Raw genomic sequence first — 25,839 nt, 5'->3', positions numbered from 1 at the left:
CTTGTGAGATTTAGCATACTCCCACAGTATTCTCATTGGTGAACTGACGATCTCCTGAAGCCTGGTGTGGAATATATATAGTTTTTGTACTTTTTCTGGGCAAAAAGGAATGAAAAAAATATCCAGTGTTTTTGAAGTTATTCATAATTTATTTCATTGACGTCAATCAATCATCAGCTACCTTGGAATTTCACTTCGTGTGTTGGTGAACTCAAAATTGATTAGTTAGCATCTTTCCCTTGATTATATTTACCTGATTATAACACGGAGACAGCGTGAGATATTTCTTGCCAACGATTGCCATATGCAATTTCAAAATCAAGTGAGCAGATAGTCAGCATCTCAATTACAGCATTAACATGCAAAGTAAATTTCCTCATGTACCCAATTTACTTCAGTAGATATATACACCGATTTAATAAGTGGACAGCCCCAAATTGTTAAGAGAACCTATTTTAATCTCAGAACTACTGTAAAGTCATATATTAAAACATCTCAGACAACACTTCTGGCAAAAGTTAATTTCAGATACTCGTACATGGTTTATTTATACCTATGTATCAACTTTGCCTATACCTTTTATTTCTGTTCATTTCTGACTATGATAAAGGTCAGTGGATGTTAGAGGGGCACTCCAGTTTTTCTAGCGCTCCTTGATGCCATGGCCCTGACAAACTCGGCATCAGTGAGCAGGTTATTGCTAAGCAAGTGCGGTTTGATAGCACTGTTGATGACCCCTTCCATTACTGATGATCTAGGGTAAACTTGATGGTGCGGTAATTGGTTGGGTTGGATTTGTCCTGCTTTTTGTGTACAGGACATACCTGGGCAATTTTCTGCATAGCTAGGTAATTGGCAATGTTGTAGCTGTACTGGAACAATTTGGCTAGGAGCGTGGCAAGTTCTGGAGCACAAGTCTTCAGTACTATTGCCGGAATATTGTCAGGCCCCATAGCTTTTGGTGTATCCAGTGTCTGTGGCTGTTTCATGATATCACGTGGAGTGAATTGAGTTGGCTGAAGACTGGCATCTGTAATGCTAGGAACCTCCAGGGGAAGCTAAGATGTATCATCCACTTGGCACTTCTGGCTGAAGATTGTAGCCAATGCTTCAGCCTTATCTTTTGTGCTGATGTGCTGGTCTCCCCCATCATTGAGGATGGGGATATTTGTGGAACCACCTCCTCCAGTGGAACCACCATTCATGACTGGATGTGGCAGGACTTGTAGAGCTTAGACCTAATCCGTTGGTTATGGGATCGCTTAGCTCTATTTATCACTTGCTGCTTATGCTGTTTGGCATGGAAGTAGCCCTATGTTATAGCTTCACCAGGTTGACACTTCATTTTTAGATATGCCTGGTGTTGCTCCTGGCATGCCCCCCTGCACTCTTCATTGAACCAGAGTTGATCCCCTAGCCTGATGGTAATGGTAGAGTGCGGGAAGAATTAGGCCATAAGGTTACAGATTGTGTTTGAGTACAATGCTGCTGCTGCTGATGGCCCACTGTGCCTCATAGATGCCCAGTCTTGAGTTGCTAGATCTGTTCGAAATTTATCACATTTAGCATGGTGGTAGTGTCACACACACGCTGAAGAATATCCTTAGTGTGAAGACGGGACTTCGTCTCCATAACGACTGTGCAGGGGTCACTCCTACCGATGCTGTCATGGGGACAGATGCATCTGTGGCAGGTAGGTTGGTGAGGGTGAGGTCAATTAAATTTTTCCCTCTTTTAAGTTCCCTCACCACCTGGCGCAGACCCAGTCTAGCGCTATGTCCTTTAGGACTTGGCCAGCTCAGTCAGTAGTGGTGCTATCCAGCCACTCTTGGTAATGCACATTGAAGTCCCCCACCCAGGGAACATTCTGTCCCCTTGCAGCCTCAGTGCTTCCTCCAAGTGGTATTCAACATGGAGGAGCACTGATTCATCAGCTGATGGAGGGCAGTACATGGTAATTAGCAGGAGGCTTCCTTGCCCATGCTTGACCTGGTGTCATGAGACTTCAGGGGGTCCAGAGTCGATGTTGAGGACCCCCAGGGCACTCCCTCCCAATTATATACCACTATGCCACCACCTCTGCTGGACCTGTCATGCGTGTGGGACAGGACATCACCACTTAAGGCTGGTGATGGTGGTGTCTGGGGCATGATCTGTAAGATATGATTCTATGAAGATGACTATGTCATTTTGACTAGACTGTGAGATAGCTCTCCCAAAGACATTAGTAAGGAGGACTTTGCAAAGTTGGCAGGGTTGCAGGATTGCACGGTGCCTAGCTATATGCCTAGTGGTCTGTCCAGTTTATTCCTTTTTTTGAGACTTTGTAGCGGTTGAGTGACTTGCTAGGCCATTTAATTGCTGTGGGCCTGGAGTCACATGTAGGCCAGACCAGGTAAGGAAAAGAGGTTAGTGAAGGACATCGGTGAACCAGATGGGTTTTTACAACAATCAACAATGGTTTTATTGAATTTGAATTCCACCATCTGCCGTGGTGGGATTCGAATCTGGGTCCTCAGAGCATTACCCTGGGATTCTGAATTATTAGTCCAGCGACGATACCACTACGCCATTATCTCCCCTGTTTAAAGTCAAAGAGGATTGATTAGTAATCTGGAAATGGGTGAGTACTTAACACCTGGCAATTATTGTATAGTTTGCTTAATAAACATATGAAGGCAAACTTTTAAAATATCCACAGATTTGTAAGACTTTGTTTAATCTTTTATGCTTTTAACTGAAGTTTTCCCTTCTCAAAATCCTAGATCCATGTTCTATATGAATAGAGCGATCACCTGGCACTGCGTTGCCGTTAAGGCTGACAAAAAGTGCAGGAGCCAGGTGTGGTTAAGTGGATGAGGAATAGCCTTGCCACCAGTGTATCATAGAGAGGATGCATGTTTCTCAAAAATATTAAGACTAGAAAATGACCAATTGGAAAAGGAAAAAAAATCATTTCGGTGAGGAATAAAAAATAATATTACTAAGATTCACTTTACCACCAATATAACAGGATTTATTGTTTATATTTAAGTCAAGCCTCTTGGATCCCACTTTCTATTTTTGAAGTGGGACCAGATTCCTCATAATTTGCTGAAAACTGTAAATGATTTACCTGTAAATGATTTACTTTCTAGCTGCAATGCCTTTTTAGTTGTAAATGTTAATTCTGCATTCCTCTGTTATAGTTACTTTTTAGTAATGGAGCTTGTTAAAAGCTACTGTTTATTTCTAAAGTTACCCTTTCACTTATGAAGCTGATGGAAACGTGTTAATTTGAATATATTTTCAAGCTATTCAATTTTTAAAAAATAATAAAACAGAAAATGCTGGAAATACTCAGCAAGTCTGGCAGCAACTGCGGAGAGAGAAACAGTTACTGTTTGAGGAGAATAACCTTTTTGTAGCACTTATAGGTTTTTTTTCAAATGTTTTTAATTAGTTAAAGGTTCTAGATGATGAAATCTAAGATATTGTATATTTTTAGCCTGTTTACCTTTTTCCAATTTTACCAGCTACATGGGTATTTTGTAACCTATAGGGAGTTTCTTTTTAAAAATGTACATTGGATACTAAAAAAGTTAGCTGCTGTTCCCAGGTATTGTGTGTTTTCTTCTGTTTGTAGATGGCTTGGCTGCCTTGTCTTTCTCCATAAGCACCTTAACCTTGATTGGGATGCTAGCAGTAATAACCTACACAGTAAGTACAAATGATTACTATTTGCTGCCACATTAACATTGACTTGTATGCAGTGCAAGTAAAATATTGGACACCATGGGCCAGATTTTCACCACTGAAGTGGGTAGCTTGAGTCTGAAAATTTCCCAATTTGAGCTACCTGCTTTGGTATAAAATCCCCAATTGTGCACTGCTTTTGCTCTGGGGAGGTGGGAGCAGGATAGAGTCAGGTCCACTGCCTGTGGAAGCAGCTCAGAAGCAGCCACGGGGGCGGCCAAGGTGGGCTGGTTAAAAGGCCCACCTCGGTTCCCTGGCACTTTGTCCTTGCTGTTTTGTTACATTTTAAGTCCTCTACCTTCACTCGTTGCACCCCATCACCCCTCCCCCCTGCACTCACTTCCATGTAACCTCCATGTCAACTTATGCTCCCCTTCCTAGCCTCCTGGCCCCTTATAACTCCCATGCCAACTCATGCCCTCATACCTTTCATGTCACTTGTGGCCCTTCCATATCCATTCACCCACTATACCCTATGTACAGAGCCAGTGAACCAAATAGTAACAATGAAATGCGTGAACTGTTTAGTTACTGCCATTTTTGAGTTCAGTTCCCTTTAAATGTGTATTATTTGAAAGAAAATATCAGTGGGAATTTTTACCATATAGGGCAGGCAAGACACACGGGCCCGAGAGTATCTGTGCAACGGTCTGCTGCCCGCGATCAGGCCCCGACCGCGATTTCGTACTGGCTGGCCAATTGCCGGCCAGCCAACGCGAAACGTGTGCTGATAACCTCAGCGCTGCTTGGGTGGGGGCGGAAGGAGCATGAGCGCTGAAGTGTGCGCATGCACGTGGGTGCACTCAGTGATAGCTCTCTGAATGCACAGAGCTACCTCAGATTGCTGAAGATTTTTAACATTAAAAATAAAGATTTTGAAAATAAGGAAACGTTAAAAATGAGGTTTAAAATTTTTGTATTTTTTTTTAAATCGCTGTTCAAAACCGCACTCTGCCCGTGGATAAGGATTTGCAAAAAATGCAAATTTTCGCCCTCTGCCAACCGTAAGGTTGGACGGGCAGGGGAAATTTCACTTTAATGACTTGACTAATGGGCTCAACAGCCCTGTTAAATGTCAGCTGGCGTGCTGCCGACTCCCGCGCGCACCCTCTGGCCGAAATATCGTGTGGGTGTGCGATGATGTCGGGATGGTCACCTGACGTCATCGCGTGCTATTTCATGCTTGTACACGTCGGGCGCGCGCCCGCACACTGAGCTGAAAATCCTGCCCAGTATCCCTGCAAACGTAAAAAAGAATTAATCAAACACCAGTAAAGTATCAGTAACAGAGCTTTATGCACTTGACATCTCTTAATTTTATGTAAGTAAACATTGACAAAAGAGATCACAGTGAAAAAATAACTTATTGGCTTGGCTGAAAGCCCATATCCTTATTAAGAAAAAAGTGAGTTTATTTACACAGGTGCAGCAAAATGTTGAGTGACATCCCTACGATGTATGATAGTTATTTTTCTGTGATCTCTTTTGTCAATGTCTCAATTGGTCTTGCCCACAATTTTTAAATAGCTCCAGAGTCTTTCTGACTCCATGAAAATCCGGCCCAAGAAGGTTTTCTTTGCGTAAATAATTAATGGATCATTTGATATCAAATGTGTACCACCTCTAAATGTGTTGCTGAAGCCAAGATGTAATATTAATTAATTATAGCAGGAAAGTAATGGTTACTTGTGCACACGTTTGAGATAGGTATGAGCAATAGTCTTACTGCCGTTTTTAGATTCAGTTGCCTATAATGTGTAAATGTTGGTAGTGGAGTTGTGAACATCTTATTCGAGCCCCCATATACAACAAGAAAGACCAGCTTGCTTTTTATTGTTAAATGGATCCTGCAAGAAATGCAACTTTGAGGAAATTGTGCGTGTCGTTTTTAGTAAACCGGGAGGTTTGCTTAAATTTGGATCAGCCTCAAGGAAATTATATGCTGTTTAATAATTCATTTATTTTCTAAAATTTCAAATCCACATGGCTCATTTAGAGGCAATACATAATGGTAAAGGCCTAATGACATTGGACCTAGGTGCTCGGTTTCTCACTATCTGCTGTTCTTCTACATCTATGGTGCACCTCATTCTAACTAGCGTACAACTTCAAAACTGGAAGTACTTCTATTGATATAACCAATCTAGAATTGCATTTTAATAAAAACTGTTGTGCAGCATATGTCTTGGCACAGTAAATTACTTGTACAATTTATATCCAGGCGTGTTTTCTTCTTCCAAGTGAGGGACTCCCCACGTAGAATTTTACAGAAAGCAAGGAAAACGAAGTCTGTTTTTTAAGACATTTTTTTAAACCCACTGGTCCATAGCTCACCCACTACGAAATATCACTCTCTTCCCATCTGTATAGGCACTCTTTCCTTATATGTAAATTGGTTGAACATCGGAATATATATCTCTAAGAAAGGAATAAACTGTGTGAAACCAATTTTTCTTCCAGACTGCTGTGATATTATTAATATAGACAGTAAAACATATTATCCATTCAGGACATTTTTTTTGCAGTAATGAATAACGAACATTGAGTTTTTTTTCCCTAAATCCTACCTATTACATTTTAATGAGCATTCAAGAAGCAAATCCAGGAGCGAATACTAGACAGGAATTTGAAACATTAGCCAAAAGTTGAAAAACTAAGTCAATATTCTACTTCATTTGGAATATACAGTGTGTAGTACTATTTCAAACCAGCTGTGTAAACAAAGTTAAGTACTTGTAAAATAATTAGGCAGTTGGATTGCATTAAAGAACCCATAAAACTTTCCAAGTAAACAAACAGACTTCAGGACTGCTATCGTTCAACAGGTGTCTAGAATGAATACATATGGGAAAAGATTAAAGATTTACACATTGTTACCGTAGGAGGCTACCTTTTAATTGTAGGAAAATACTGTACCTTTTTATCCGTTTGATGATCTTTTTTAACTCACCTGAAGACTTTTCTACGTTTACAGTGTTGGTCTTTACCTTGACAGCTTGCCAATTGGCAGAAGTAACAACCTGGCAAACACATTGTTTAATGAGTTATTATATCTTTCAGTCACAACATGTCATGACTCACCTTAATGATACAACAGATACAACTCATGTATTTCATGATGAACTGTAAAGGAAGCAAAACCATTTCACTTACCTGCTTAATAGATGTGGGTAGGTTCCAGGGTCTGCTTTCTCCCCTGCCCTCATGAAAGTGGCCAAGGGTGGAAACTGAGGCGGGACCTCCGACCACACCACTTGGCGGCCATAATTTTCCGATCCTGCTTCCATTTGGCCCCACTTGGGACTGTGAAAGTCCAGCCCCTCATCTCCCTGCTTAGGTGAATATTCCAAATCCCAAGTCACTATTTACAGAAGAGCTCTCCTGGCGTCCTGGCCAATGTTCATCCCCCACCAATGCCAGCAAAAACAATTTAACTGGTCAGTGATCCCAGTTCCTGTTTGTGGGATTGTGCTGGGTGCAGTTAACTGCTGCATTTGCATGAATATCAAATATGATTACATTTTAAACGTAATTTATTGGATGCGAAGTGTTGTCGACTGTCATGATGTAATAAAGTCCTAGATAAATACAAACTCTTTAACTTTCTTCACCTGTTTCTAACTTTAGACATCTCTGGGCCTAGCATCCCCAATTTAAAAATTATTTCCTATTTGCATTTAAAGAAATGCTCTGCATTTTTAGACATATAAGCAAAAGTCTCAAAATGAGTGTTGTAGGAATGATTAATGATATTTGTTCCAGAGTCCCATTAAGACTAGAAATGAATGTGAACTGAAATATCCAATAAGTGAGGACGGTAAGATGGAAAATCTTGATTTATGATACCCATAATTAATGTAAAGAAATATAACTCTGAATCTAACATTTGATGCCACAAGTTTGGTATATTATACTGTAATTAGCTTGCATTGACTTTAACTTTAACCCAATCAACTCTCCTAAAAGAAAATATTCTGCCATGGCTTGAATAAAATACAATAGGTGAAAAGCTCATTAAACTCAGCTTACTTGAGATCAAGAAATCACAAAATAACACGGCTTGGTTCCATAGCCACTACAGCCCTGTAGCAGCTCAGTTCTGCATAATATATTGATCCAGAGTTTGCTGGAGTAGGGCATGGTGTTCCTTGTTGGTTAAACGTTTTCTTGCACACTTCAGCTAATTTTTTAGTCCTGTAAGTGTAAGCTGATAGTGGTACAGAGAGCAACAGTCATCTGGAACCTTGGACAGCAACAGGACAAATAGTTTATCTGCTTAACGAATGAGAGGGGTAGTGTAGTGATTATGTTACTGGACTAATAACCCATACACCTGGGCTAATACTCTGGAGCCATAAGTTCAAATCCCACCAAGGCAATTGAGGAATATAAATTCAATAAATCTGGAATAAAACGCTATTCTCAGTAGTTGGGCACCTGGTTCGCTAATATCCTTTAAGGAAGGAAATCTGCTGTCCTCACCTGTCCTGGCCTAGATGCGACTCCACCCACAACAATATGGATTCTTAACTGCCTTCAAAAAGGCCTAGAAAGCCACTTGGTTGTATCAAACTGCTACGGAAAAGTCAAAGAGAAAACGGGAGGAACCATCCAGACACTGGATATGTCAAAGGCACACAAAGTCCAGTTGACTCTGCAAAGACCTACTCACTGACATGATTAATGATATTTGTTATAGCGACCTGTGCCAAAATTGGAACACAGATCACAGACCAGGCAAGCAACAGGCTTGACATAGTAATGTTTACTGAGTCATATCTTACAGCCAATGTCAGACTCCCCCATCTCCCTCCCTGGGTTTGTTCTGCCCCATCACCTGGACTGATTAACCAGTTTGCTCTACAGATAGTCAGAATAGACCCTATGGACCAAATGGCCCCCATCTGTGCCATAAATGACTCTATGGCACAGTGGTACACATTGGGGAGGGAGTGACCGTGGGAATCCTTGAAGTGGACTCTGGGCCCCATGTGGTCTCATGGCATCAGGCCAAACGTGGACAAGAAAACTTTCTACTGATTACCACCTACCACCCTTCTTCCATTGATGAATCTACACTGTTCTATTTCAAATACCACTTGGAAGAAGCACTCAGGGTAACACGAGTGCAAAATATACGCTGGGTTGGCGGGGTCCATCACAAAGAGTGGCGTGGTAGCACCACTACAGACTGAGCTGGCTGGGCTTGCGGTAGTTGATGGGGGAACCAACAAGGAGAAAACTTACTTAACCTCGTTCTTACCAATCTACCCTTTTGAAGGTGCATTTGTCAGTGACAGTATTGGCAAGGGTGGCCACTGTTGATCCCTTGGGGTACTGAGAATACCATGTGTGGCACTATCACTGTGTTAAATATGATAGATTCAGAACAGCTCTGACACAGCTCAAAACTGGGCACCCATGAGAAACTGTGGGCCATTGGCAGCAGCAAAATTATATTCAACCACTATCTGTACCCTCATGGCTTAGCATATTCCTCAGTCTGCCGTTACTAAGAAGCCAGGGGACCAACCCTGGTTCAATAACGAGCACAGGAGAGCGTGTCAGGAGCAGCAGGTATAATGTAAAGCGATGTACCAATCTGGTGAAACTACAACACATGCATGCTAAACAGTGGAAATGGCATGCTAGAATTTTAAAAACTGTAACATCAGTTAGTTATTATCTGAAGTAATGAGACTCCACACTGGTAATATTTTAGTTTTCAGTTCCAGACAGATTGACCGATAGTAATCAAGACTTATCATATTGTTAGAAGGATATTTGGACAAAAATGAACAAGGCTTAATTCTCTGTGGCAAAGTTGGCTTGTATCAACCTCGAGGGCACAGCAACTGTACATGTGTCCTAGAATAACAACAGCAACTTGTATTCTCATAATGCATTTAATGTAGCACAGCATCCAAAGGCACTTCACTGATGCATGATCAGATGGTAATTGACACTGAACCAAAGATGGAGACATTAGGCCAGGTGACCAAGTTCTTGGTCAAAGAGAGAAGTTTTAAGTTGCGTTTTAAAAGAGAGGAGAGGGAAGATGTTTGTTGAGGAGGGAATCCCAGCGTTTAGGTCTAGGCAGCTGAAGAACCAACTGTTAATAGTGGAACCTTAGTAGTGGGGGGGATGAACAAGAGGCCACAGTTGGAGTAGTGCAGAGATCTCGGAAATATGTAAGCTTTGCACTTTTATGAGTTCTGTGTCTCTTAGACTTGCAATTCAAACTAAAAAACTAGGACACTGCTGAGATGAACCTAGCTCAGGCATCACCTTGCACACCAGAACCAAATAATCTCCTGCTTATAAAGTAAGTATCTTTGAAGATGTCTCAAACACAGTTTTTAATCAAGTATATCTTTAGGTCAAGTAGAATGTGAATTACCTTATCTACTGATTGCTGAATAATTATATGGCTCATTTTCCCATAGATGGTGTGAATATATGTCCAGCTGTTTTGAAGCAGCTTCTCATTGGTGCCAGCTATTAACATGCATGTACTTAGCATTTCATCTGTAGGTGTGGGAGATACATCCCGAGAGGGGCTCTCAGGTTTCCTGTGGTTCTTCTGGCTCAACAGAAACAGCAGCCCATCACTTCCATTCATTAAACTCTGGGTTTGGGGTTCTGGGCTCTTTAAATGAAAAGATTAGTCTGGAAATTTCATAATGGGATGTACAGTACCAATTCAAATAATAAATTATAAATTTGGCATGTCGTAACTTCTAAAAGCTGCATTTAAATATGTAATGATTAAAGAAAAATAAGTTACTATGTTTGAAAGCCAGATTTCGAGTCTGGTTGATCATCATCTTTTCACCTCTTTCATTCCTGTTTCCCTGTAATAAAATCCAATTCTCCCCCTAACTTCAGGGTTGTCATGTTGGCCAGAGTTTGTTGCTTTATGTAAATGATGATTAAAGTTCTGATTGCTGTTAGATCTATAGGCACATCTCACTGGAAATGCAACAAGGAAAGTGTACTATAAAGTTGCATGGATTACGTGTAGTTGCTCACCTGGGAATAGTTTGAGCAAAATGTTAGCATTACAGTAAAGAGAAATTAGTGGATGATGCTATGTCTAACCCTGTAAACAAAAAGACCTGCTCCATTATGAGACAGAAGTTCTAAAGAGATTTATAATCACTAGATAGTTACTTTGCCATCTGCTTTAACATATGCAAGATGCAAGGAACTTCATGTTTCAACTGGAATTTCATTAAGAATACATGAAAACAATTTACTTTGGTCAAAATAAATATTAATCTGGACTCATTTGAGATTTTGTTTGCTTTTAGTTCAAGAATCTTTTTAAAGGATTTTTTGACCTTTTTTTTGGTTAGCTGCATTTCCTGACTTAATTTTTTATATATTGCTGTACTCTTAATGTTATGCCTTGTAGAATTAGACCTAAGGGGCAAATAAACACTCTGACCTCTATTTGTGTTTACAGTTGTAGCAGATGGTGTATCTGTTCCTTAAGGGTATTATCAGATGAAAGGACTTTAATTGTGGTTGAGCAACCTAACCATCATGCTGCATTCAATAGTGTTATACGTGATGTGTGCCAGAACCCTTCCAAACCGCAGGCTGCCTGCAAGCAAATCCTTTCCTTTGCATGAAGTGTGCATGTTAAATTACTTGCATTCTTTTTAACCAAACTAAAATCTCACTATCATGACAGTTTAATTGTGTGACTGTCAAAATATATTAACATGTCTTTATAAATAGTCAGTGGATGAAAACCTAAATAATGGGTAGCTTCTTCAGTACAAGGTATTGATCCTTGCCACAGCTTTTATACTAGTGTGCTGATTTAAAAACTCTGAATCAACCAATCGTACAGGATAGAAGGAGGCCATTCGGCCCATTGTGCTTATACCACTTTTTGACAGGACTATCCAGTTAGCTCCTGTCCCATTTTCTGTATTCTGTAGTTCTGCAAGTTTATTCAATTCTCTCTTGAAAACTAGCACTAAAACTGTTTTCATCACAAACCAAGGCAACACATTTCATATCATTACAATTTGCTGTGCAAAGCACTTGTTATTTCTCCTTCGGCTCCTCTGCCATCCACCTAAAGCCTGTGTCCTCCAGCCACTGACCCTCCAGCTGGTGAAAAACCTTTCCCAATGCAGTCCATCAAAGTCCTTGACAGTTTCAAGAACCTCCACCAAACCTCCCCTCAACCCTCTCCATTCCAAGGAGAACTATCCTACCCCTCCACTCACCCTACACAACTCCAAAAAGTTTCCTCTACACATTTCCCGAGGCCCTGATATCCCTCCCAAAGTACATTTTTTTTTCTCAGAAATCTCTGAAATTAAAAGTTTTCTTTCCTCATTGACCATACTCTGCAGCATTTAAGAGAGAGGCTTAGGTTGGTGAATTCAAAGGAAAACCACCTCCTATGCTTGTGCATAAGAATGACTTTGCAGATTGATAGTGCTGCACCATGGTCTACTATCCAGTGTCATATTGAGTTCCAGGATTTCTGCCATAGGACCCACTTGTTTCTCCCCATCTATGTTGTTCCTTATGTCATATATTTCATTGCCAGCATTAAAGATAGCATTAAGACTACTAATCTAGTACATTAGATGAAGCACCTTTTGGCACCAAGGTATTTTGTTTTCAAAACAGGCCACTCCAATTATTTTCCTCTCAAATTTCCTGAAAGTATAAGGTACCAAATGAAACTGCAGGGAAATGTCAATATCCAAGGCTCTATTCTAGGACATCTGAAAGGCTAATTAAAATTGATGTTGGTCAGCAAGAAAGATAATTGCAAATTTCGCAGCTTATGGTAACATGTTTCCTAAACCTTGAAGGACAAGGGATCTTTTCGGTGTGTTGGACGTAGTGAAATTGTAAACTGTCCTTTATAGCAGGGTCATGATTTTTCTACTAAGGGAAATTTACCCCTCTGAGAGCAAATGAAGCAGGCAGTTGAAACTCAAGATGTCTGTGACCATATGGCCTCAATTTGGCGCTGAGGATACTGATATCAGGTAGTGCCAAGTACAGCAACTGTACATGCTGGGAATTCTCTGGCATCAGGCAACACAAGTACACTGGTGCTGATTGGCACAGAACAGTTGCCAATACCATCAGCTGCCAAAGTTTTGTTAATACTAAGAATGCACAACTAAAAGAGCATTGGTGTTGATTGGGATCCATTATCATGTAACCTACAGGTGAATCATACCTCATATATGAAATAACTATCAATACGGCAACACAGGAGTTGACTTGAATTGAGATTCCCCAACAAAAATATCAATGAGGAGTTTAACTTTCTTTCTGGGTTGAAAATCAATAAGTTGCACATTATATGGTTTATCAGAGAAGGGAATATGGTTGCTGACTGGCTCTAGTCCTCAACCTTCTCCGATAAACCATATAATGTGCAACAATAGATGAAACAGGAACGAAAACAAAAAACTGCTGGAAAAACTCAGCAGGTCTTACAGCATCTGTGGAGAGAGAGACAGAGATAACGTTTTGAGTCCGTATGACTCTTCAGATCTAAAGGGAGGTAGAGATGTGGTGAAATATATACTGATTAAGGGGGGTTGGAACCGGTGAAGCTGGATAGAAGGTCAGTGATAGGTGGAGGCAAAGGAGAGATGGCAAAAAATGTCATAAACAAAAGGTCAAAGAGTTGTTAGTGGTGGTGATACTGGCTAAATGAGGTGCTCATGGTGACGATAAGAAAGCAAAATGTGATGATGGCCGGATTTTGCTTTCTTAATGTCACCGTTAGCACCTTATTTAGCCAGTACTACCACTACCATTAACAACTCTTTGACTTTTTGTTTATGACGCTTTCAGAATGGCAGGTGATGACTAGTGGGGCCCTGCAGGGATCAGTGCTTGGGCCCGAGCTATTGAAAATATATATCAATGATTTGGATGAGGGAATCAAATACAATATTTCCAATTTTGCTGATGACACAAATCTAGGTGGGAATGGAATGGAGGGGAGGACATTAAGAGGCTTCAAGATAATTTAGACAAGTTGAGCGAGTGGGCAAATACATGGCAGATGCAGTACAACATGGGTAAGTTATTCACTTTGATAGGAAAAACAGAACGGCAGAGTATTATTTAAATGGTGATAGGTTGGGAAATGTTAATGTACAAAGGGACCTGGGTGTCCTTGTACTCCAGTCACTGAAAGCAAGCATGCAGATGCAGCGAGCATTTAAGAAGGTAAATAGTATGTCGGCCTTCATTGCAAGAGGAGTTGAGTACAGGAGCAAGGATCTCTTACTGCCTTGGTGAGACCACACCTGGAGTATTGTGTGCAATTTTGGTCACCTTACCTAAGAAAGGATACACTGCAAAGTCCTCCTTACTAACATCTGGGAGCTTGTGCCAAAATTGGGAGAGCTGTCTCTCAGACTGGTCAAGCAACAGCCTGACATAGTCATACTCATAGAATCATACCTTACAGATAATTCCCCAGACACCAACATCACCATCCCTGGGTATGCCATGTCCCACTGGCAGGACAGGCCTGGTAGAGGTGGTAGTGAAGAGGACATAAGGAGGTTAGGTCAGTGGGCAAGGGTCTAGCAAATGAAGTGTAATGCAGACAAATGTGAAATTGTTCTTTTTGGCAGGAAAGAAGCATATTTTCTAAATGATGAGAGATTGCAGAGCTCTGAAATGCAGGAGGGATCTGGGTGTCCGACGCATGAATCACAAAAGGCTAGTATGCAGGTGTAGCAAGTAATTAGGAAAACTCACAGCATGTTATCATTTATTGCGAGAGGAATTGAATACGAAAATCAGGACATTGTTTAATTTGTACAGGGCACTTATGTGACTACATCTCGAGTAGTGTGCGCAGTATTGGCCTCCTTATTTAAGGAAGGATGTAAATGCATTAGAAGCAGTTAAGAGAAGGTTTACTGGACTAATACCAGGAATGGGCAGGTTGTCTTATGAGGAAAGGTTGGACAAAGCTAGGCTTGTAACCGCTGGAGTTGAGAAGAGTAAGAGGTGATGTGATTGAAACATATAAGATCCTGAGGGGTCTTGACAAATTGGATGTAGAGAGGTTGTTTCCTCGTGTGGGAGAATCTAGAACTAGGGGTCACTGTTTAAAAATAAGGGGTCACTCATGTAAGACCGAGATGGGGAGAATTTTTTTCCTCTGAGGGTTGAGAGTCTTTGGAACTGTCTTCATCAAAGGACAGCGGAAGCAGAGTCTTTGAATATTTCTAAGGCAGAGTTTGATAAATTCTTGACAAGCTAAGGGGTGAAAGATTATCAGGAGTAGGCAGGAATGTGCAGTTGAGGTTACAATCAGATTAGCCATGATTTTAATGAATGGCGGAGCAGGCTCGAGGGGCTGAATGGCCTACTCCTAATTCATATTTTCGTAAGTGTGCAGGTGCAGTGAGAGGAACCAAATTTGCATTCAATAACCTTATATCTCCTGTTGCTTGAATACTTATGGCTTGGGCTGCTGGAGCAGTTAATGCAGTTGTCAGGGTGGGGTTGATTAAATGCTGGCTCACTGTCGACGTTGTTCTTTGCAAACTGTGCAGGTGCATGCAAAATAGCCTGGTGGGGACCCCTGACATCCACCACGTTCCCATCCTAATCATGCAACAGCGTGAATGATCAAGCCTACATCTTGCTATGGGGTTGAAGCACTTGTGCTTCAACATACTGTGTGAATGAATGCACCACTAGTTAATTCTTATTTTGCAGCCACTGTATTGGGGAAAAATATCACGCTGCATATATTAATTACTTAGATGAAGGAATAAAGTGCTCTGTATCCAAATTTGCAGATAAAACCAAATCAACGGTACAGTAAGTTGTGTAGATGAGAGCAGGAGGTTGCACAAGAACATAGACAGATTAAGTGAGTGGTCTAAATTGTGCCACATGGCATTCAGTGCGAGAACGTGGGGCTGAATTTTGCTCTTGACGAGGGGGCCCAACTGACTCAGCAATGGGAGGGCAGGCGATTGCTGCCGCCGAAATGGGCTGTGCGTGCCATTTTGCACGGACGGGCCAATTAAGGCCCGCCCAACAGGTTTGCGACTCCCGTGTACATCGGGAAAATCCAATCAGCGGCGGGTGTGTTCAGACCGCCGGTTCCAATGGGGAACCAACAGTCTATATAAAGAGCGGCCAGGCAGCCTCCTTTAGGCTGTTCACCATGGCCACTCATAGGGAAGGACATAATTTGAGGGCAGAGGAGGAGGGGGACAGGCTGCAGGATAGGCCAGCGGAGGGCCACAGTGCCCCTCCGGTTCTCAGATGCCTGCCTTGCTGTCCTCCTCCAAGAGGTGTCCAACCATCAGGATGTCTTGTTTCCAGAGGATGGGAGGAGGAGGGCCCCCCACGCCATTTGACCCAGCAGGTAGCCTTAGCCTTTGAGGCACCCTCCCCCCACGTCTTAGTGTCATTACTACATTGGGCATTTGGCACACCCTGGGTGGGCAAACAGATAGTGACCATGCTTACATCAGCCTTAGTGGTTGAGGAGAAGATGGGTTCTCCCTGCAGCATATGACTTTTAATTCCAGATTATACTCAAAATATACTCAAAACTCCAACACATGTCTTATTGATGGTGATGAGATGGTGGAAGTGGAGCCTCAAGGTGTCGTGGCCAAGAGCCATCTGCTGGCCTCGGCGCCGCACTTAGTTGTGCCTCCTTGCCATGGGCGTTAAGACCCGTGTGTTATTCAAAGTGATGGATGCTGAATGTGTTCAAGGTGTCCATTGGGGGAGGGGTTTGGGACCAGCTGTACTATCTTCTGGGGACTGATCACCAATAGTGTGAACAGGAGTCGCTGGAGGCCTCAGATGGGCCACTGTGGTTGGGGCGTGGCGTGCGCGTGCAGAGTACATGAGCGATCAGCCCCAATAAATGCTCTTCTCTGTTCTGCAGGCAAAAACGGAGAACAATATGATGGAACGGCAGCAGACTGGTGGTGGGCATGCCATGCTGCAGCGCTTCACCACCTATGAGGAGCAGGACATGGAGCAGGGGAGGAGGCAGGCAGCCAGGGCAGCAGGTGTCAGTGAGGCTGGGGTGCAGTGGCCAGGTATTTGGGGGCTACAGTCCCATTCACTCTGTCTCCCACCATCCAAAGCACTGATGGTTGCTGCAATCGTTAATGCTGCAACACTGCTCATTCACAGACTGATACAGTCAGACGTTTGGGTCATACACAAAGGTCCCTCGGCCCCTTGAGAATGCGCGTCTGTAGCACCTTCCAAAGTCGCCTTATCCCATTTGTGATCATTATCCTCATGGCCTAACATGCCATGGCATCACTGCTGCACATCCAAAGACTTATTGCATCTTAGGAGGGTTTGTACCTCCACCACCCTTTCAGCCAGTGCGTCCCACATTACTCTGTCCAAAAGGTCCTCAGCACCTCATCTGTCAACCTCATGGCACTCAAATAAATGCCACCACGTTAGTCATCCCTGTGCCAAGGGGAAATGTTGCCTTGCTTCTGCCCGTTCTATGCCCCTCATAACGGTATGAAGGTCAATAATGTGACCTGTCAATCTCCTGTGCTCCATGGCAAATGTCTCAAGTGTATGCAATGTTTCCTCATCACTCCAACTCTCCAGGCGAGCAACAGTCCAGGTCAGGTACCTCTGCACTCTCCCCACACCAATGCCATCCCTCCCATGAAGCGCAGGTCACAACTGAACGCAGAAATGTAGATGTAGCCTTGACAGCGTTTTCTGCACTTGCAACATGACCTCCCTTTTCCTGCATTCTATTCCTCGGCTAATGAAGGCATGTCTGGCTTCGAGCTTGTTAAACGTCTTATGTTCTTGTTCTGCTACCTTAACGGGTCTGCCCGGTAAGGCCCCTGTAATCATCGTGACTTCCCACGGTCCTACCATTACTTATGTATCCCCGTAGCTTGCTTGTCTTGCCCAAGTGCTTAACTGAACACTTATCCACATAACATTCCATGTGGCTTTCCTTAAGCCATCTTAACAGCCTGTCTGTATGTGCATGTAATGTTTGGACCTCCTCTTGCCACCCCACCAAGGTTCGTCTCCTTAGGTTCTTGAAGAGTGAGCGACTTATGAGGCTGGGGGGGAAAGGGATGAAAGGTGTTACTGACTGAACGCTAACTGATGCACTGTCCTTGTTAATTTCAGCATCACCACCGCATGGCCACCCCCAACACATCCAGAGCCCCCCATCCACACCTGAGGGCCAAGACTTACAACTTGCGTCACACCTTTTCAGCCAGCCAGGCACCAGTGCAGCGACAAACACTTCGGTGGGGAATATAACGTTGGCTAGTGTCTTGGGGCACAGTGGAGGGGGCACTTCACAATTGCTGGAGGAGATGGCACAGACAGGGAGTGCCGATGGCGCCAGCAGCCAGAGGACTGCAGGGGACCAGGCATATGCTGAGTCCAGCAGCGATGATATGCCTCTGGAGATGTCAGCATTGCAGCAGCTGCAGGACAAGCGGCAGGTTGCATGGGAGCATCTGGCAGAGTTGCGTGAGGGTGTGCTTCAGTTGGTCTCTATGGTGGAGGAGTCCAGGCAGAGTGTCAGTGAAGGTATGAACCTCAGGACAGAGCTTCAGGCTTCCTCCATTGAGAGATTGGTGACACTCATGGAGGGGGGCTTCCAACAGATTGATCAGTATCTGATGGGGTTACGCTCTGACCTGCAAGCCCTCACAGTGCTAATGGCCACAGGTGGTCATTCGCAGGGCACCAAGTGTTGCCGCTCGTGTCCATCCAGATGCGGTGAGCAGGGAGGTCCAATGTGACCTCACATCAGTGCAGCAGCTGCCTGTCGTCACTGCAAGCTCCTCTCAGGGTGCTCCAGATGAGGGCAGCAACTCCTCTGCCCCTCTGCCAGTGACCGTTGCATCTGTTAAGGCTGTGACAACTGGGGAGGTGCCAGTTCTGGAACTGGCCACTTCCTCCCAGCCGGGGCCATCACAGCCTCCACGGGCCCGAGGACGGCTGCCAAGGTCATCGGGGCCAACAGGACAGCAGAATCAGCAGGCTATCTCTCAGGCCACTCCAAGCGATGGGGTGGCACCTAGACATAGCACCCGCAAACATAAGCATAAGGTACGTTAGGCACTCCACGGCTTTGTCACTGGTGATTTTGTGTTGGCCCTAAATTAGGGAAAATATAATTATGTACGTCTGAGCGACATTTCTGTTTTATTTTGGTGGGAATAAAGTCCACTTTTCTGACCATGGCAGATGGTGTTTCCTTTGTGCTGCATTTGTATGTTTCACAGACATCCCATGAGTGTATGAGTGCACATTGATGTTTCTGTATTAAGCCCTTAGTTGCAGCGGATGAGGTGGAAGATGTAGCATCTAAGTGCCACCTGTGGAAGCGCCAGGCAATGCTGGTCCTGCTGATCCATGTGTGTGGAGCTAGCTGAATGTTCGTTGGATTAAAGTGTCCCGGGTGTCCCTGCCTCCTTGTAGTAGCAGGTCGGCGTGCTGCCCCTCATCATTGCCCTGTGCTTCCTCATCCTCTGACGCACTGGTGGATTCATCATGTGCAGCCTCATCCACAGCATCCAGGTCTTCATCGTTATCTGCATTCCCCCTTTCCAGCGCAAGATTGTGCAGAGCACAGCATGCTACTACTATCACAGACGCGATCAGGGGGGTGTTGGAGTGCGCCTCCTGAGTGGTCCAGGCAATGGAAACGCATCTTGAAAAGACCGATGGCGCTCTCCACAGCCCTTGTGGTGCCATGGCTCCTATTGTAGCGCTCCTCAGTTTCTGTTCTTGGAAGGCGTAGTGGTGTCATGAGCCACCTTCGCAGGGGATAGCCCTTGTCACCCAGCAGCCAACCATCCAGCTGAGCCGGAGCACTGAAGAGCGCTGGCACCTGGGAGTGTCTGAGGATGTAGGCGTCGTGGGAGCTGCCTGGGTACTTTGCACATACTTGCAGAATCTACATCCTGTGATCACACACTATCTGCACATTCATGGAGTGGAAGCCCTTCCTGTTGACGAAGGCACCGGACTCACCTGCTGGCGCCTTGATGGCCACATTTGTGCGGTCTATTGCACCCTGGACGTGGGGGAAGCCAGCAATGGCTGCAAAGTCTCTGGCTCGCTGTATCTGATTTGCCTGGTCGCAGCGGAAGTGGATGAAGGTCAATGCCAGTCTGAACAGAGCATCTGTAACCTGCTTGACACAAGTGTGTACAGCTGATTGGGAGACACTGCAAAGATCACCCACTGAGCCCTGGAAGAAGCCAGATGCATAGAAGTGGAGGGCAACTGTGACCTTCAGAGCCGCTGGCATGGGGTGTCCACCCACACAATTAGAGGAGATCTCAGGGCCAATCATCTGACAGATATAGTTGACTGTCTCCCATGACACAGACAGAGCCTCCTTCGGCACTGCACCTCAGTCATATTGAGGTAGCTGCTTCGCCACCTGTATACCCTGGCAGCAGGATAGTGGCATCTTCTGCGGCCCCTTCCAACTTGGACAACCTCTTGGCCCTGCACCCCTTGTGCTTGCGCCTGGCCTCCCAAAGATGGCTACCCTGGAGGCTGATTGTCCACTCTTGGCCTCCTCCTTATTCTATCCTTCCCTTCCTCCTCAGAGGAGCTGCCTCCAGTGGAGATGTCAGAACCCTTACCCAGGCTAAATGGAGGCCTCTGGAAAGCTGCAGGCCCGAGAAAGATTACTGTCTGCAGGCTGCTGAGCTGAAGCTTCAAAGTACAGAGAAAGCTATTGGAAATCGATCTGAGCTGCTAGCAATCACACTGGCAAGTTTAAAACACTTTCTGCATTAAGTACTTCAGAAAAACATCAACAACCCCTCTGAGTCCACATATCCCGCCCGTGGAAGAGGTTTGTTAAAAAATCAGTTACCTGCCCGTTGGGCCCGTGCGCCAAGGCGAAGATCGCAAGGGCTCCTCAAAATTGGCTTCATTTGCAGAGTTAAGGGCCTTAACAAGGCCTTTAATTAATGGCAGGTGCGTGTCGCGTTTCATATCATGCCTGCCCACCTAAGTATCGCGATGCTGGGACGCTCGCCCGATATCAGCATGCGACATTTTAAGCCCTGACGTGCGAGCTCCGTGACCCACGCATCAGCCATAAAATTCAGCCCATGTTGTATAATCTACTTTGGATCCAAGCAAGACAAATCACAGAGGTTCTAGAGGAGTAAAAATTTGGGTTTTCCAGGTATATAAATCACAAAAAACAAATGCACAGGTACAAAATGTATTCAGAAAGGCTCATGGGATGTTGATCGTTATTTCCAAATGATTGGAACATGAAGGGTAGGGATTGATGCCTCAGTTGTGCAAAGTCTTAGTTAGATCCCATCCACTGATTCCTGTTCAGTTTTGTGCACTTCACCTCAGAAGGGGGTACACTGCAGATTTACCAAAATGATACCAGGCCTTCAAAGGATTAAATTATGAGGATGGTTTGCATAAACCTGGGTTGTATTCCCTTTACTTTAGAGGAACGATCTAATTTCAATGTTTAAAATTATAAGAGGATTTGATAGATAAGGACAGAGAAGCTATTTCCACTGATGGGGGAAACCAGAATAAAGTAGCACATTCTTAAAATTAGAGCTAGGCCATTCAGAGTTACATCAGAAAGAAAAACCAGAGTATATAGTGCTTTTCACAACCTCATGACAGCCTAAAGTGCTTCACAGCTAATAAAATACTTGTGAACAACAAATACTGTTGTGGTGGCAGCCTTCTATCCCACAAGACGATGGTTTGCACTGTGGTGATCAACTCTTGAGTTAAGCATCATCTGGTATGGTGCAGCAGCCTCATCCTGGCATGGCAGTCTCTGCTGCTTTTGCTGCAGAGGAAGATAGTGAGCTGAAAAACATGCATGATTCTCTGGCCTCTTTTCTTGCTCACCTTCTTGGTCAGCTGAGCTTTTTGTTTCTGCTCATCTTTTCCAATGCCCATCCAAACAATCAGCCTCCAGAAGTCACGGCTATCAGCAACTGTTTCCCAGTTGTCAGCGTCGCTTTCCACCACCTTCACACCTTCTTTGCGGGTGTCCTTATATCCGAGGTATGGAAGCCCAGGTGATTGTGACCCAGTGGCCAGTTTACCATACAGACGGTCTTAAGATATGCGGCCAACGTTCATCCAGCGAACGTGGTTAAGCCAGTGTAAATGTCGTTGGCTTAGCCATGACGGTATGATGATGGAATTAGCACACCCCAGGACCTCCAAGTTGGTGACCTTGTCCTGCCAAGAGATGTTGAGGATGCGTCTGAGACCATAAAGGTGGAAACTGTTCAGCCTTTTCTCCTGCCTAGCACATGTTGTCCAGGCCGCACCACAGTAGAGGGGATGCAGGCTTAGTAGACTTGTAGTTTTGTGTTCTCAGGCAGGTTGCTGTTATTCCACATACATTTACTCAGCTTGTATGTAACAGTTGCTGCTTTTGCAAAGCATGTGTTGATTTCAACATCAAATGACAGATTGCTGGTGATATTGGAGCCTCGATATGTGAAGTTACCAATAACCTCCAGCGTCACATTGTCAATGCTGATTGTTGGCAATATAACAACATTCTGGACCATGACATTTGTCCTCTTGATGCTGGTGGTCAAACCAAATTTTTTACAGGCATGAGAGAGTCTATCCATTTGCCACTGAACGTATTACTTGGTATGGAATGCTAGTGAGGTATTGGCAGCGTAGAACAACTCTGATGAGAACTTGGCACACCTTTGTCTTGGATCTCAGACGAGCAAGGTTGAATAGCTTTCCATCAGTTCTGGTATGTGAGTAGATACCCTCTGTAGATGTGAAGGCAAATTACAGCAGCAAAGAGAAGAATACTCCAAAGAGTGTAGGTGTCAGAACTGCGGATCTGAAAGGGTTCCGATGTTGACCCATCATAGCTGACCTTACCCATCATGTTATGGAAAGAGGAGATCACACTGAGTAGTCATTTTTCTCCAGCTTCAGTAGACCACCTCTGCTCTCATGGTCGAATGCTTATGGGGAGATCAGTGAAGGCATTATATTGTGGTCACCATTGTCCACGATATTTATTTTACAGGTGCTAGACTGAGAAGATCTTGTCAGTTGTAGATCTTTTGTTCTTGAAACCACACTGGGAACTGGGTTAGGTGCATTCAGCCAGGATCTGCAATCTGACCGAGGCTAATTATTTTCTTTCAATGCTCAGTAGGGAGATGCCTCATTAGTTGTTGCAATCGCAGCAGCTGCCCTTGATCTTGTGCAGGATCACAATCTTTGCATCATACATATCCTGGGTCACTACCCACTCCCTTCAGCAAAGACAGAGATGTTCTTGTAAATGCTGCAGGAGTGCCAGTTTCCTGTGCTTATATATAATAATGGTTTCTAGTATCAGCAACTGAAGCTTGATATCTGGTTTGACATCTGCCTCTCCCATGACAGGCAGGTTTTTCCTGGTGTCTAGAGCTTCCTCAGTGACAATGTTCTCCCGAGAGTGAACTCAACGTAGTGTTCCACCTATCTCTCCAACTGTTTATTGTCGTCAGTGATGACCTTCACTGCCTTTGTTTTCAATGGAGCTGTTTTCTTTGCTGATGGACTTCTTGTCTTTTTGACCTCTTCATACATGCCCCTAGCATTCTATGTGTTGAAGGGAATTTGTATATTCTAGCAGAGTAAACAATAGTCACTGGCACACCACCTAGCAGTTTGTTGGACATTACTTTGAGTGTCTCTTTGTGTATTTAGTTTTCTCACTTGGATCTCTTGGCGAGAGTAGACCGCTTGGCTTCATTGACAGGTTCCATCACAGTGCTGTTAACCTCAAACTAGCCAGTATTTTTTTCCACCCTTGCTTTCATTTGTTGAGAGTGTGGCGTTGTTGATGGCATCTTGAAGTATGCTTCTTTTCGCTTCTGCACTCTGTGTGGGAATGCCGAAGAGTACCTGTTCAGTTAGTCGAGGAACAGTTGGTTTTTTATCCTGAGGCAGTCTGGCTGACATGCGAGGATGGCATTTCCCCTTTGAATGAAAAAACGTCAAGAGTTGCATCCCAACCCTAGTGTACACCAAGGAGTGACCGGTATCACAGTCAGCGCTGTGGTAGCTGCGTGTGTTGAGAATGTTGATCAGGGTGTCACATCTGGTGATGATCAGATCCAGATGGTTCCAATGCACTGATCTTGGATGTTTCTAGGATACCTTGAGGCATGGTTTGTTCTGAAAGGTGTTAGTTACTTGTGGTAGTAGCATAGTTCAAGTACACTCTGTTCTCAGTTCTCTTTCCCAGACCACAATGTCTGTGGCAGGAGGATCATGCCTCATGATCTGTGCCAAATCTTGCATTGAAATCCCCTAGTTGGTAAAAATGAACTGATTTAGGGAATCTGCTGATAGCAGTGTCAAGCTCCTTATAGGACTGGTTTTCACCTGTAGTGGAGCACAGTGTTGGAGCATTGGTACTCATGATGTTAACTGACCCTGTTTGAGTTGAGAAGCAGATGGAAAGATCTTGTTCTGAATTTGTGGGGAAGGGGGTGGTTCTGTCACCAAGGTGGTGAGTTCCTCACAGCAAAGCCTGGCCAAATGAATGTACAATGCTTTTTCTTTCAGTGATCTGCTCTCTGCAAGCCTTGCCCCTTGTAGGGAAACTATATTCATGTTCAGCCTGGCAAGTTCCATGTTGATCACAGCTGTCTTGTGCACATTATCAACAAGCTGCAAGACATCAGTCAGTGTTATGTTAATGCTCTGCAGAAAAAGTGGAGTGTCCTCTCCAGGCCACAAAATATATGGAGCTCTGGGCTGCCCAGACATCGGGGTCCGCCTCTTGACTTCCACGGTTGAGCCTAAAGGAGTGCAAAGCATTAAGTTTGGCACCACCTTCGTTAGCCACTGTTAGTGACTACAACTCAATTGGTGCAGTCACTGGTGTCATGTAGGAGAAATTCAGGAAGCACTTAAATCACACACAGGGTATGCAAATGTGGAATTCTCTCCCCAAAAGAATGTGGATGCTGGGTCAATTGAAATTTTCAGGACAGGGATGAAATGTTTTTTATGAGGTACTGTAATGCTGTCAAAGGATCTAGATCAAAGGAGTTGAAATACAGATTAGTTGTGACCTAATTAAATGCAGAACAGGCCAGAGAGGTTATAAAAACAGAAAATGGTGAAAAAATTCAGCAGGCCTGGCTGCATATGTGGAGAGAGAAACTGAGTTAACGTCTTGAGTCCACATGACTCTTCTTCAGAGCTCTTTTTTCATGGACTGCAGCTCTGAAAAAGAGTCATATAGACTCTGCTAACTCTGTATCTGTCCCCACAGGTGTTGTCAGACCTGCTGAGTTTTTCCATTATTTTCTGTTTATATTTCAGATTTCCAGTATCTGCAGTATTTTGCATTTGGTCAGTGAGGTTGATTGGTCTAATCCTCTTCCTGTGTTCTGAGAAAATGTTATAACGTTTGTACCTTTTAAGAATCACACTGGAAGACTATTTCATCATTTGAAAAAAATAATGTGGAAAATAGATGATTTACATCAGTTTGCTTTTTAGAGAAATTCTCATGTACTATGTAAAAGGGAGTTCTTGGTTTGGTATTAATTTGATATGAGCTTTATCCCACATGGTAAATTTAATAGCTGTTGTAATAAAGCTTGCACAAAATTATTTAAGCCACATGAGCAGTTTTTAATTTTAGTTATCAACAGAACATGACAAAGCTTTATTTCTTTTGGCACCATCGGGGTATAAAGCTTAATGGGAGGCCACTGTCAATTGCAATGTGTGCATTCCGTCAGTACTGTTCTGGTGGGAAATTTAGGACTTTAGTATTCATCTACTGCATCTGTCAGTGAACCAGAGTTACTGTGTGAGTTTGACAAACCATTATTCTGCTTTATGCATTCAATGTTTATCTCTCGATAAACATCACAGAAACAGATTATCACGCCGTTATCACATTGTCGTTTGTGGGAACTTGCTGTGTGCAAATTGGCTTCCTTGTTTCCTCCAATTACAACAGTGACTACACTTCAAAAAGTATTTCATTGACTGTGAAGAATTTTGGGATATCCCGAGGTCATGAAAGGC

General features: G+C 43.8%; 1 protein-coding gene across 2 annotated transcripts in view; it reads left to right on the top strand.

The window, feature by feature from the left end:
• The window catches only part of lmbrd1 (LMBR1 domain containing 1), a 230,268-nt gene that overhangs the window by 100,512 nt on the left and 103,917 nt on the right, over positions 1 to 25,839 (top strand). For both annotated transcript variants that reach the window (XM_041188279.1, XM_041188277.1), the window contains exon 7: positions 3,626 to 3,699. In XM_041188279.1, the coding sequence (XP_041044213.1) occupies positions 3,626 to 3,699 (74 nt within the window). The remainder of the gene's footprint in view (positions 1 to 3,625; positions 3,700 to 25,839) is intronic.

Source organism: Carcharodon carcharias, chromosome 5 (genome assembly GCF_017639515.1).
Source record: "Carcharodon carcharias isolate sCarCar2 chromosome 5, sCarCar2.pri, whole genome shotgun sequence".
In the NCBI taxonomy this organism is placed as follows: Eukaryota; Metazoa; Chordata; class Chondrichthyes; order Lamniformes; family Lamnidae; genus Carcharodon; species Carcharodon carcharias.
Note: the sequence above shows the minus strand (reverse complement) of the source record. Positions and strands in the feature narration are given on the sequence as shown.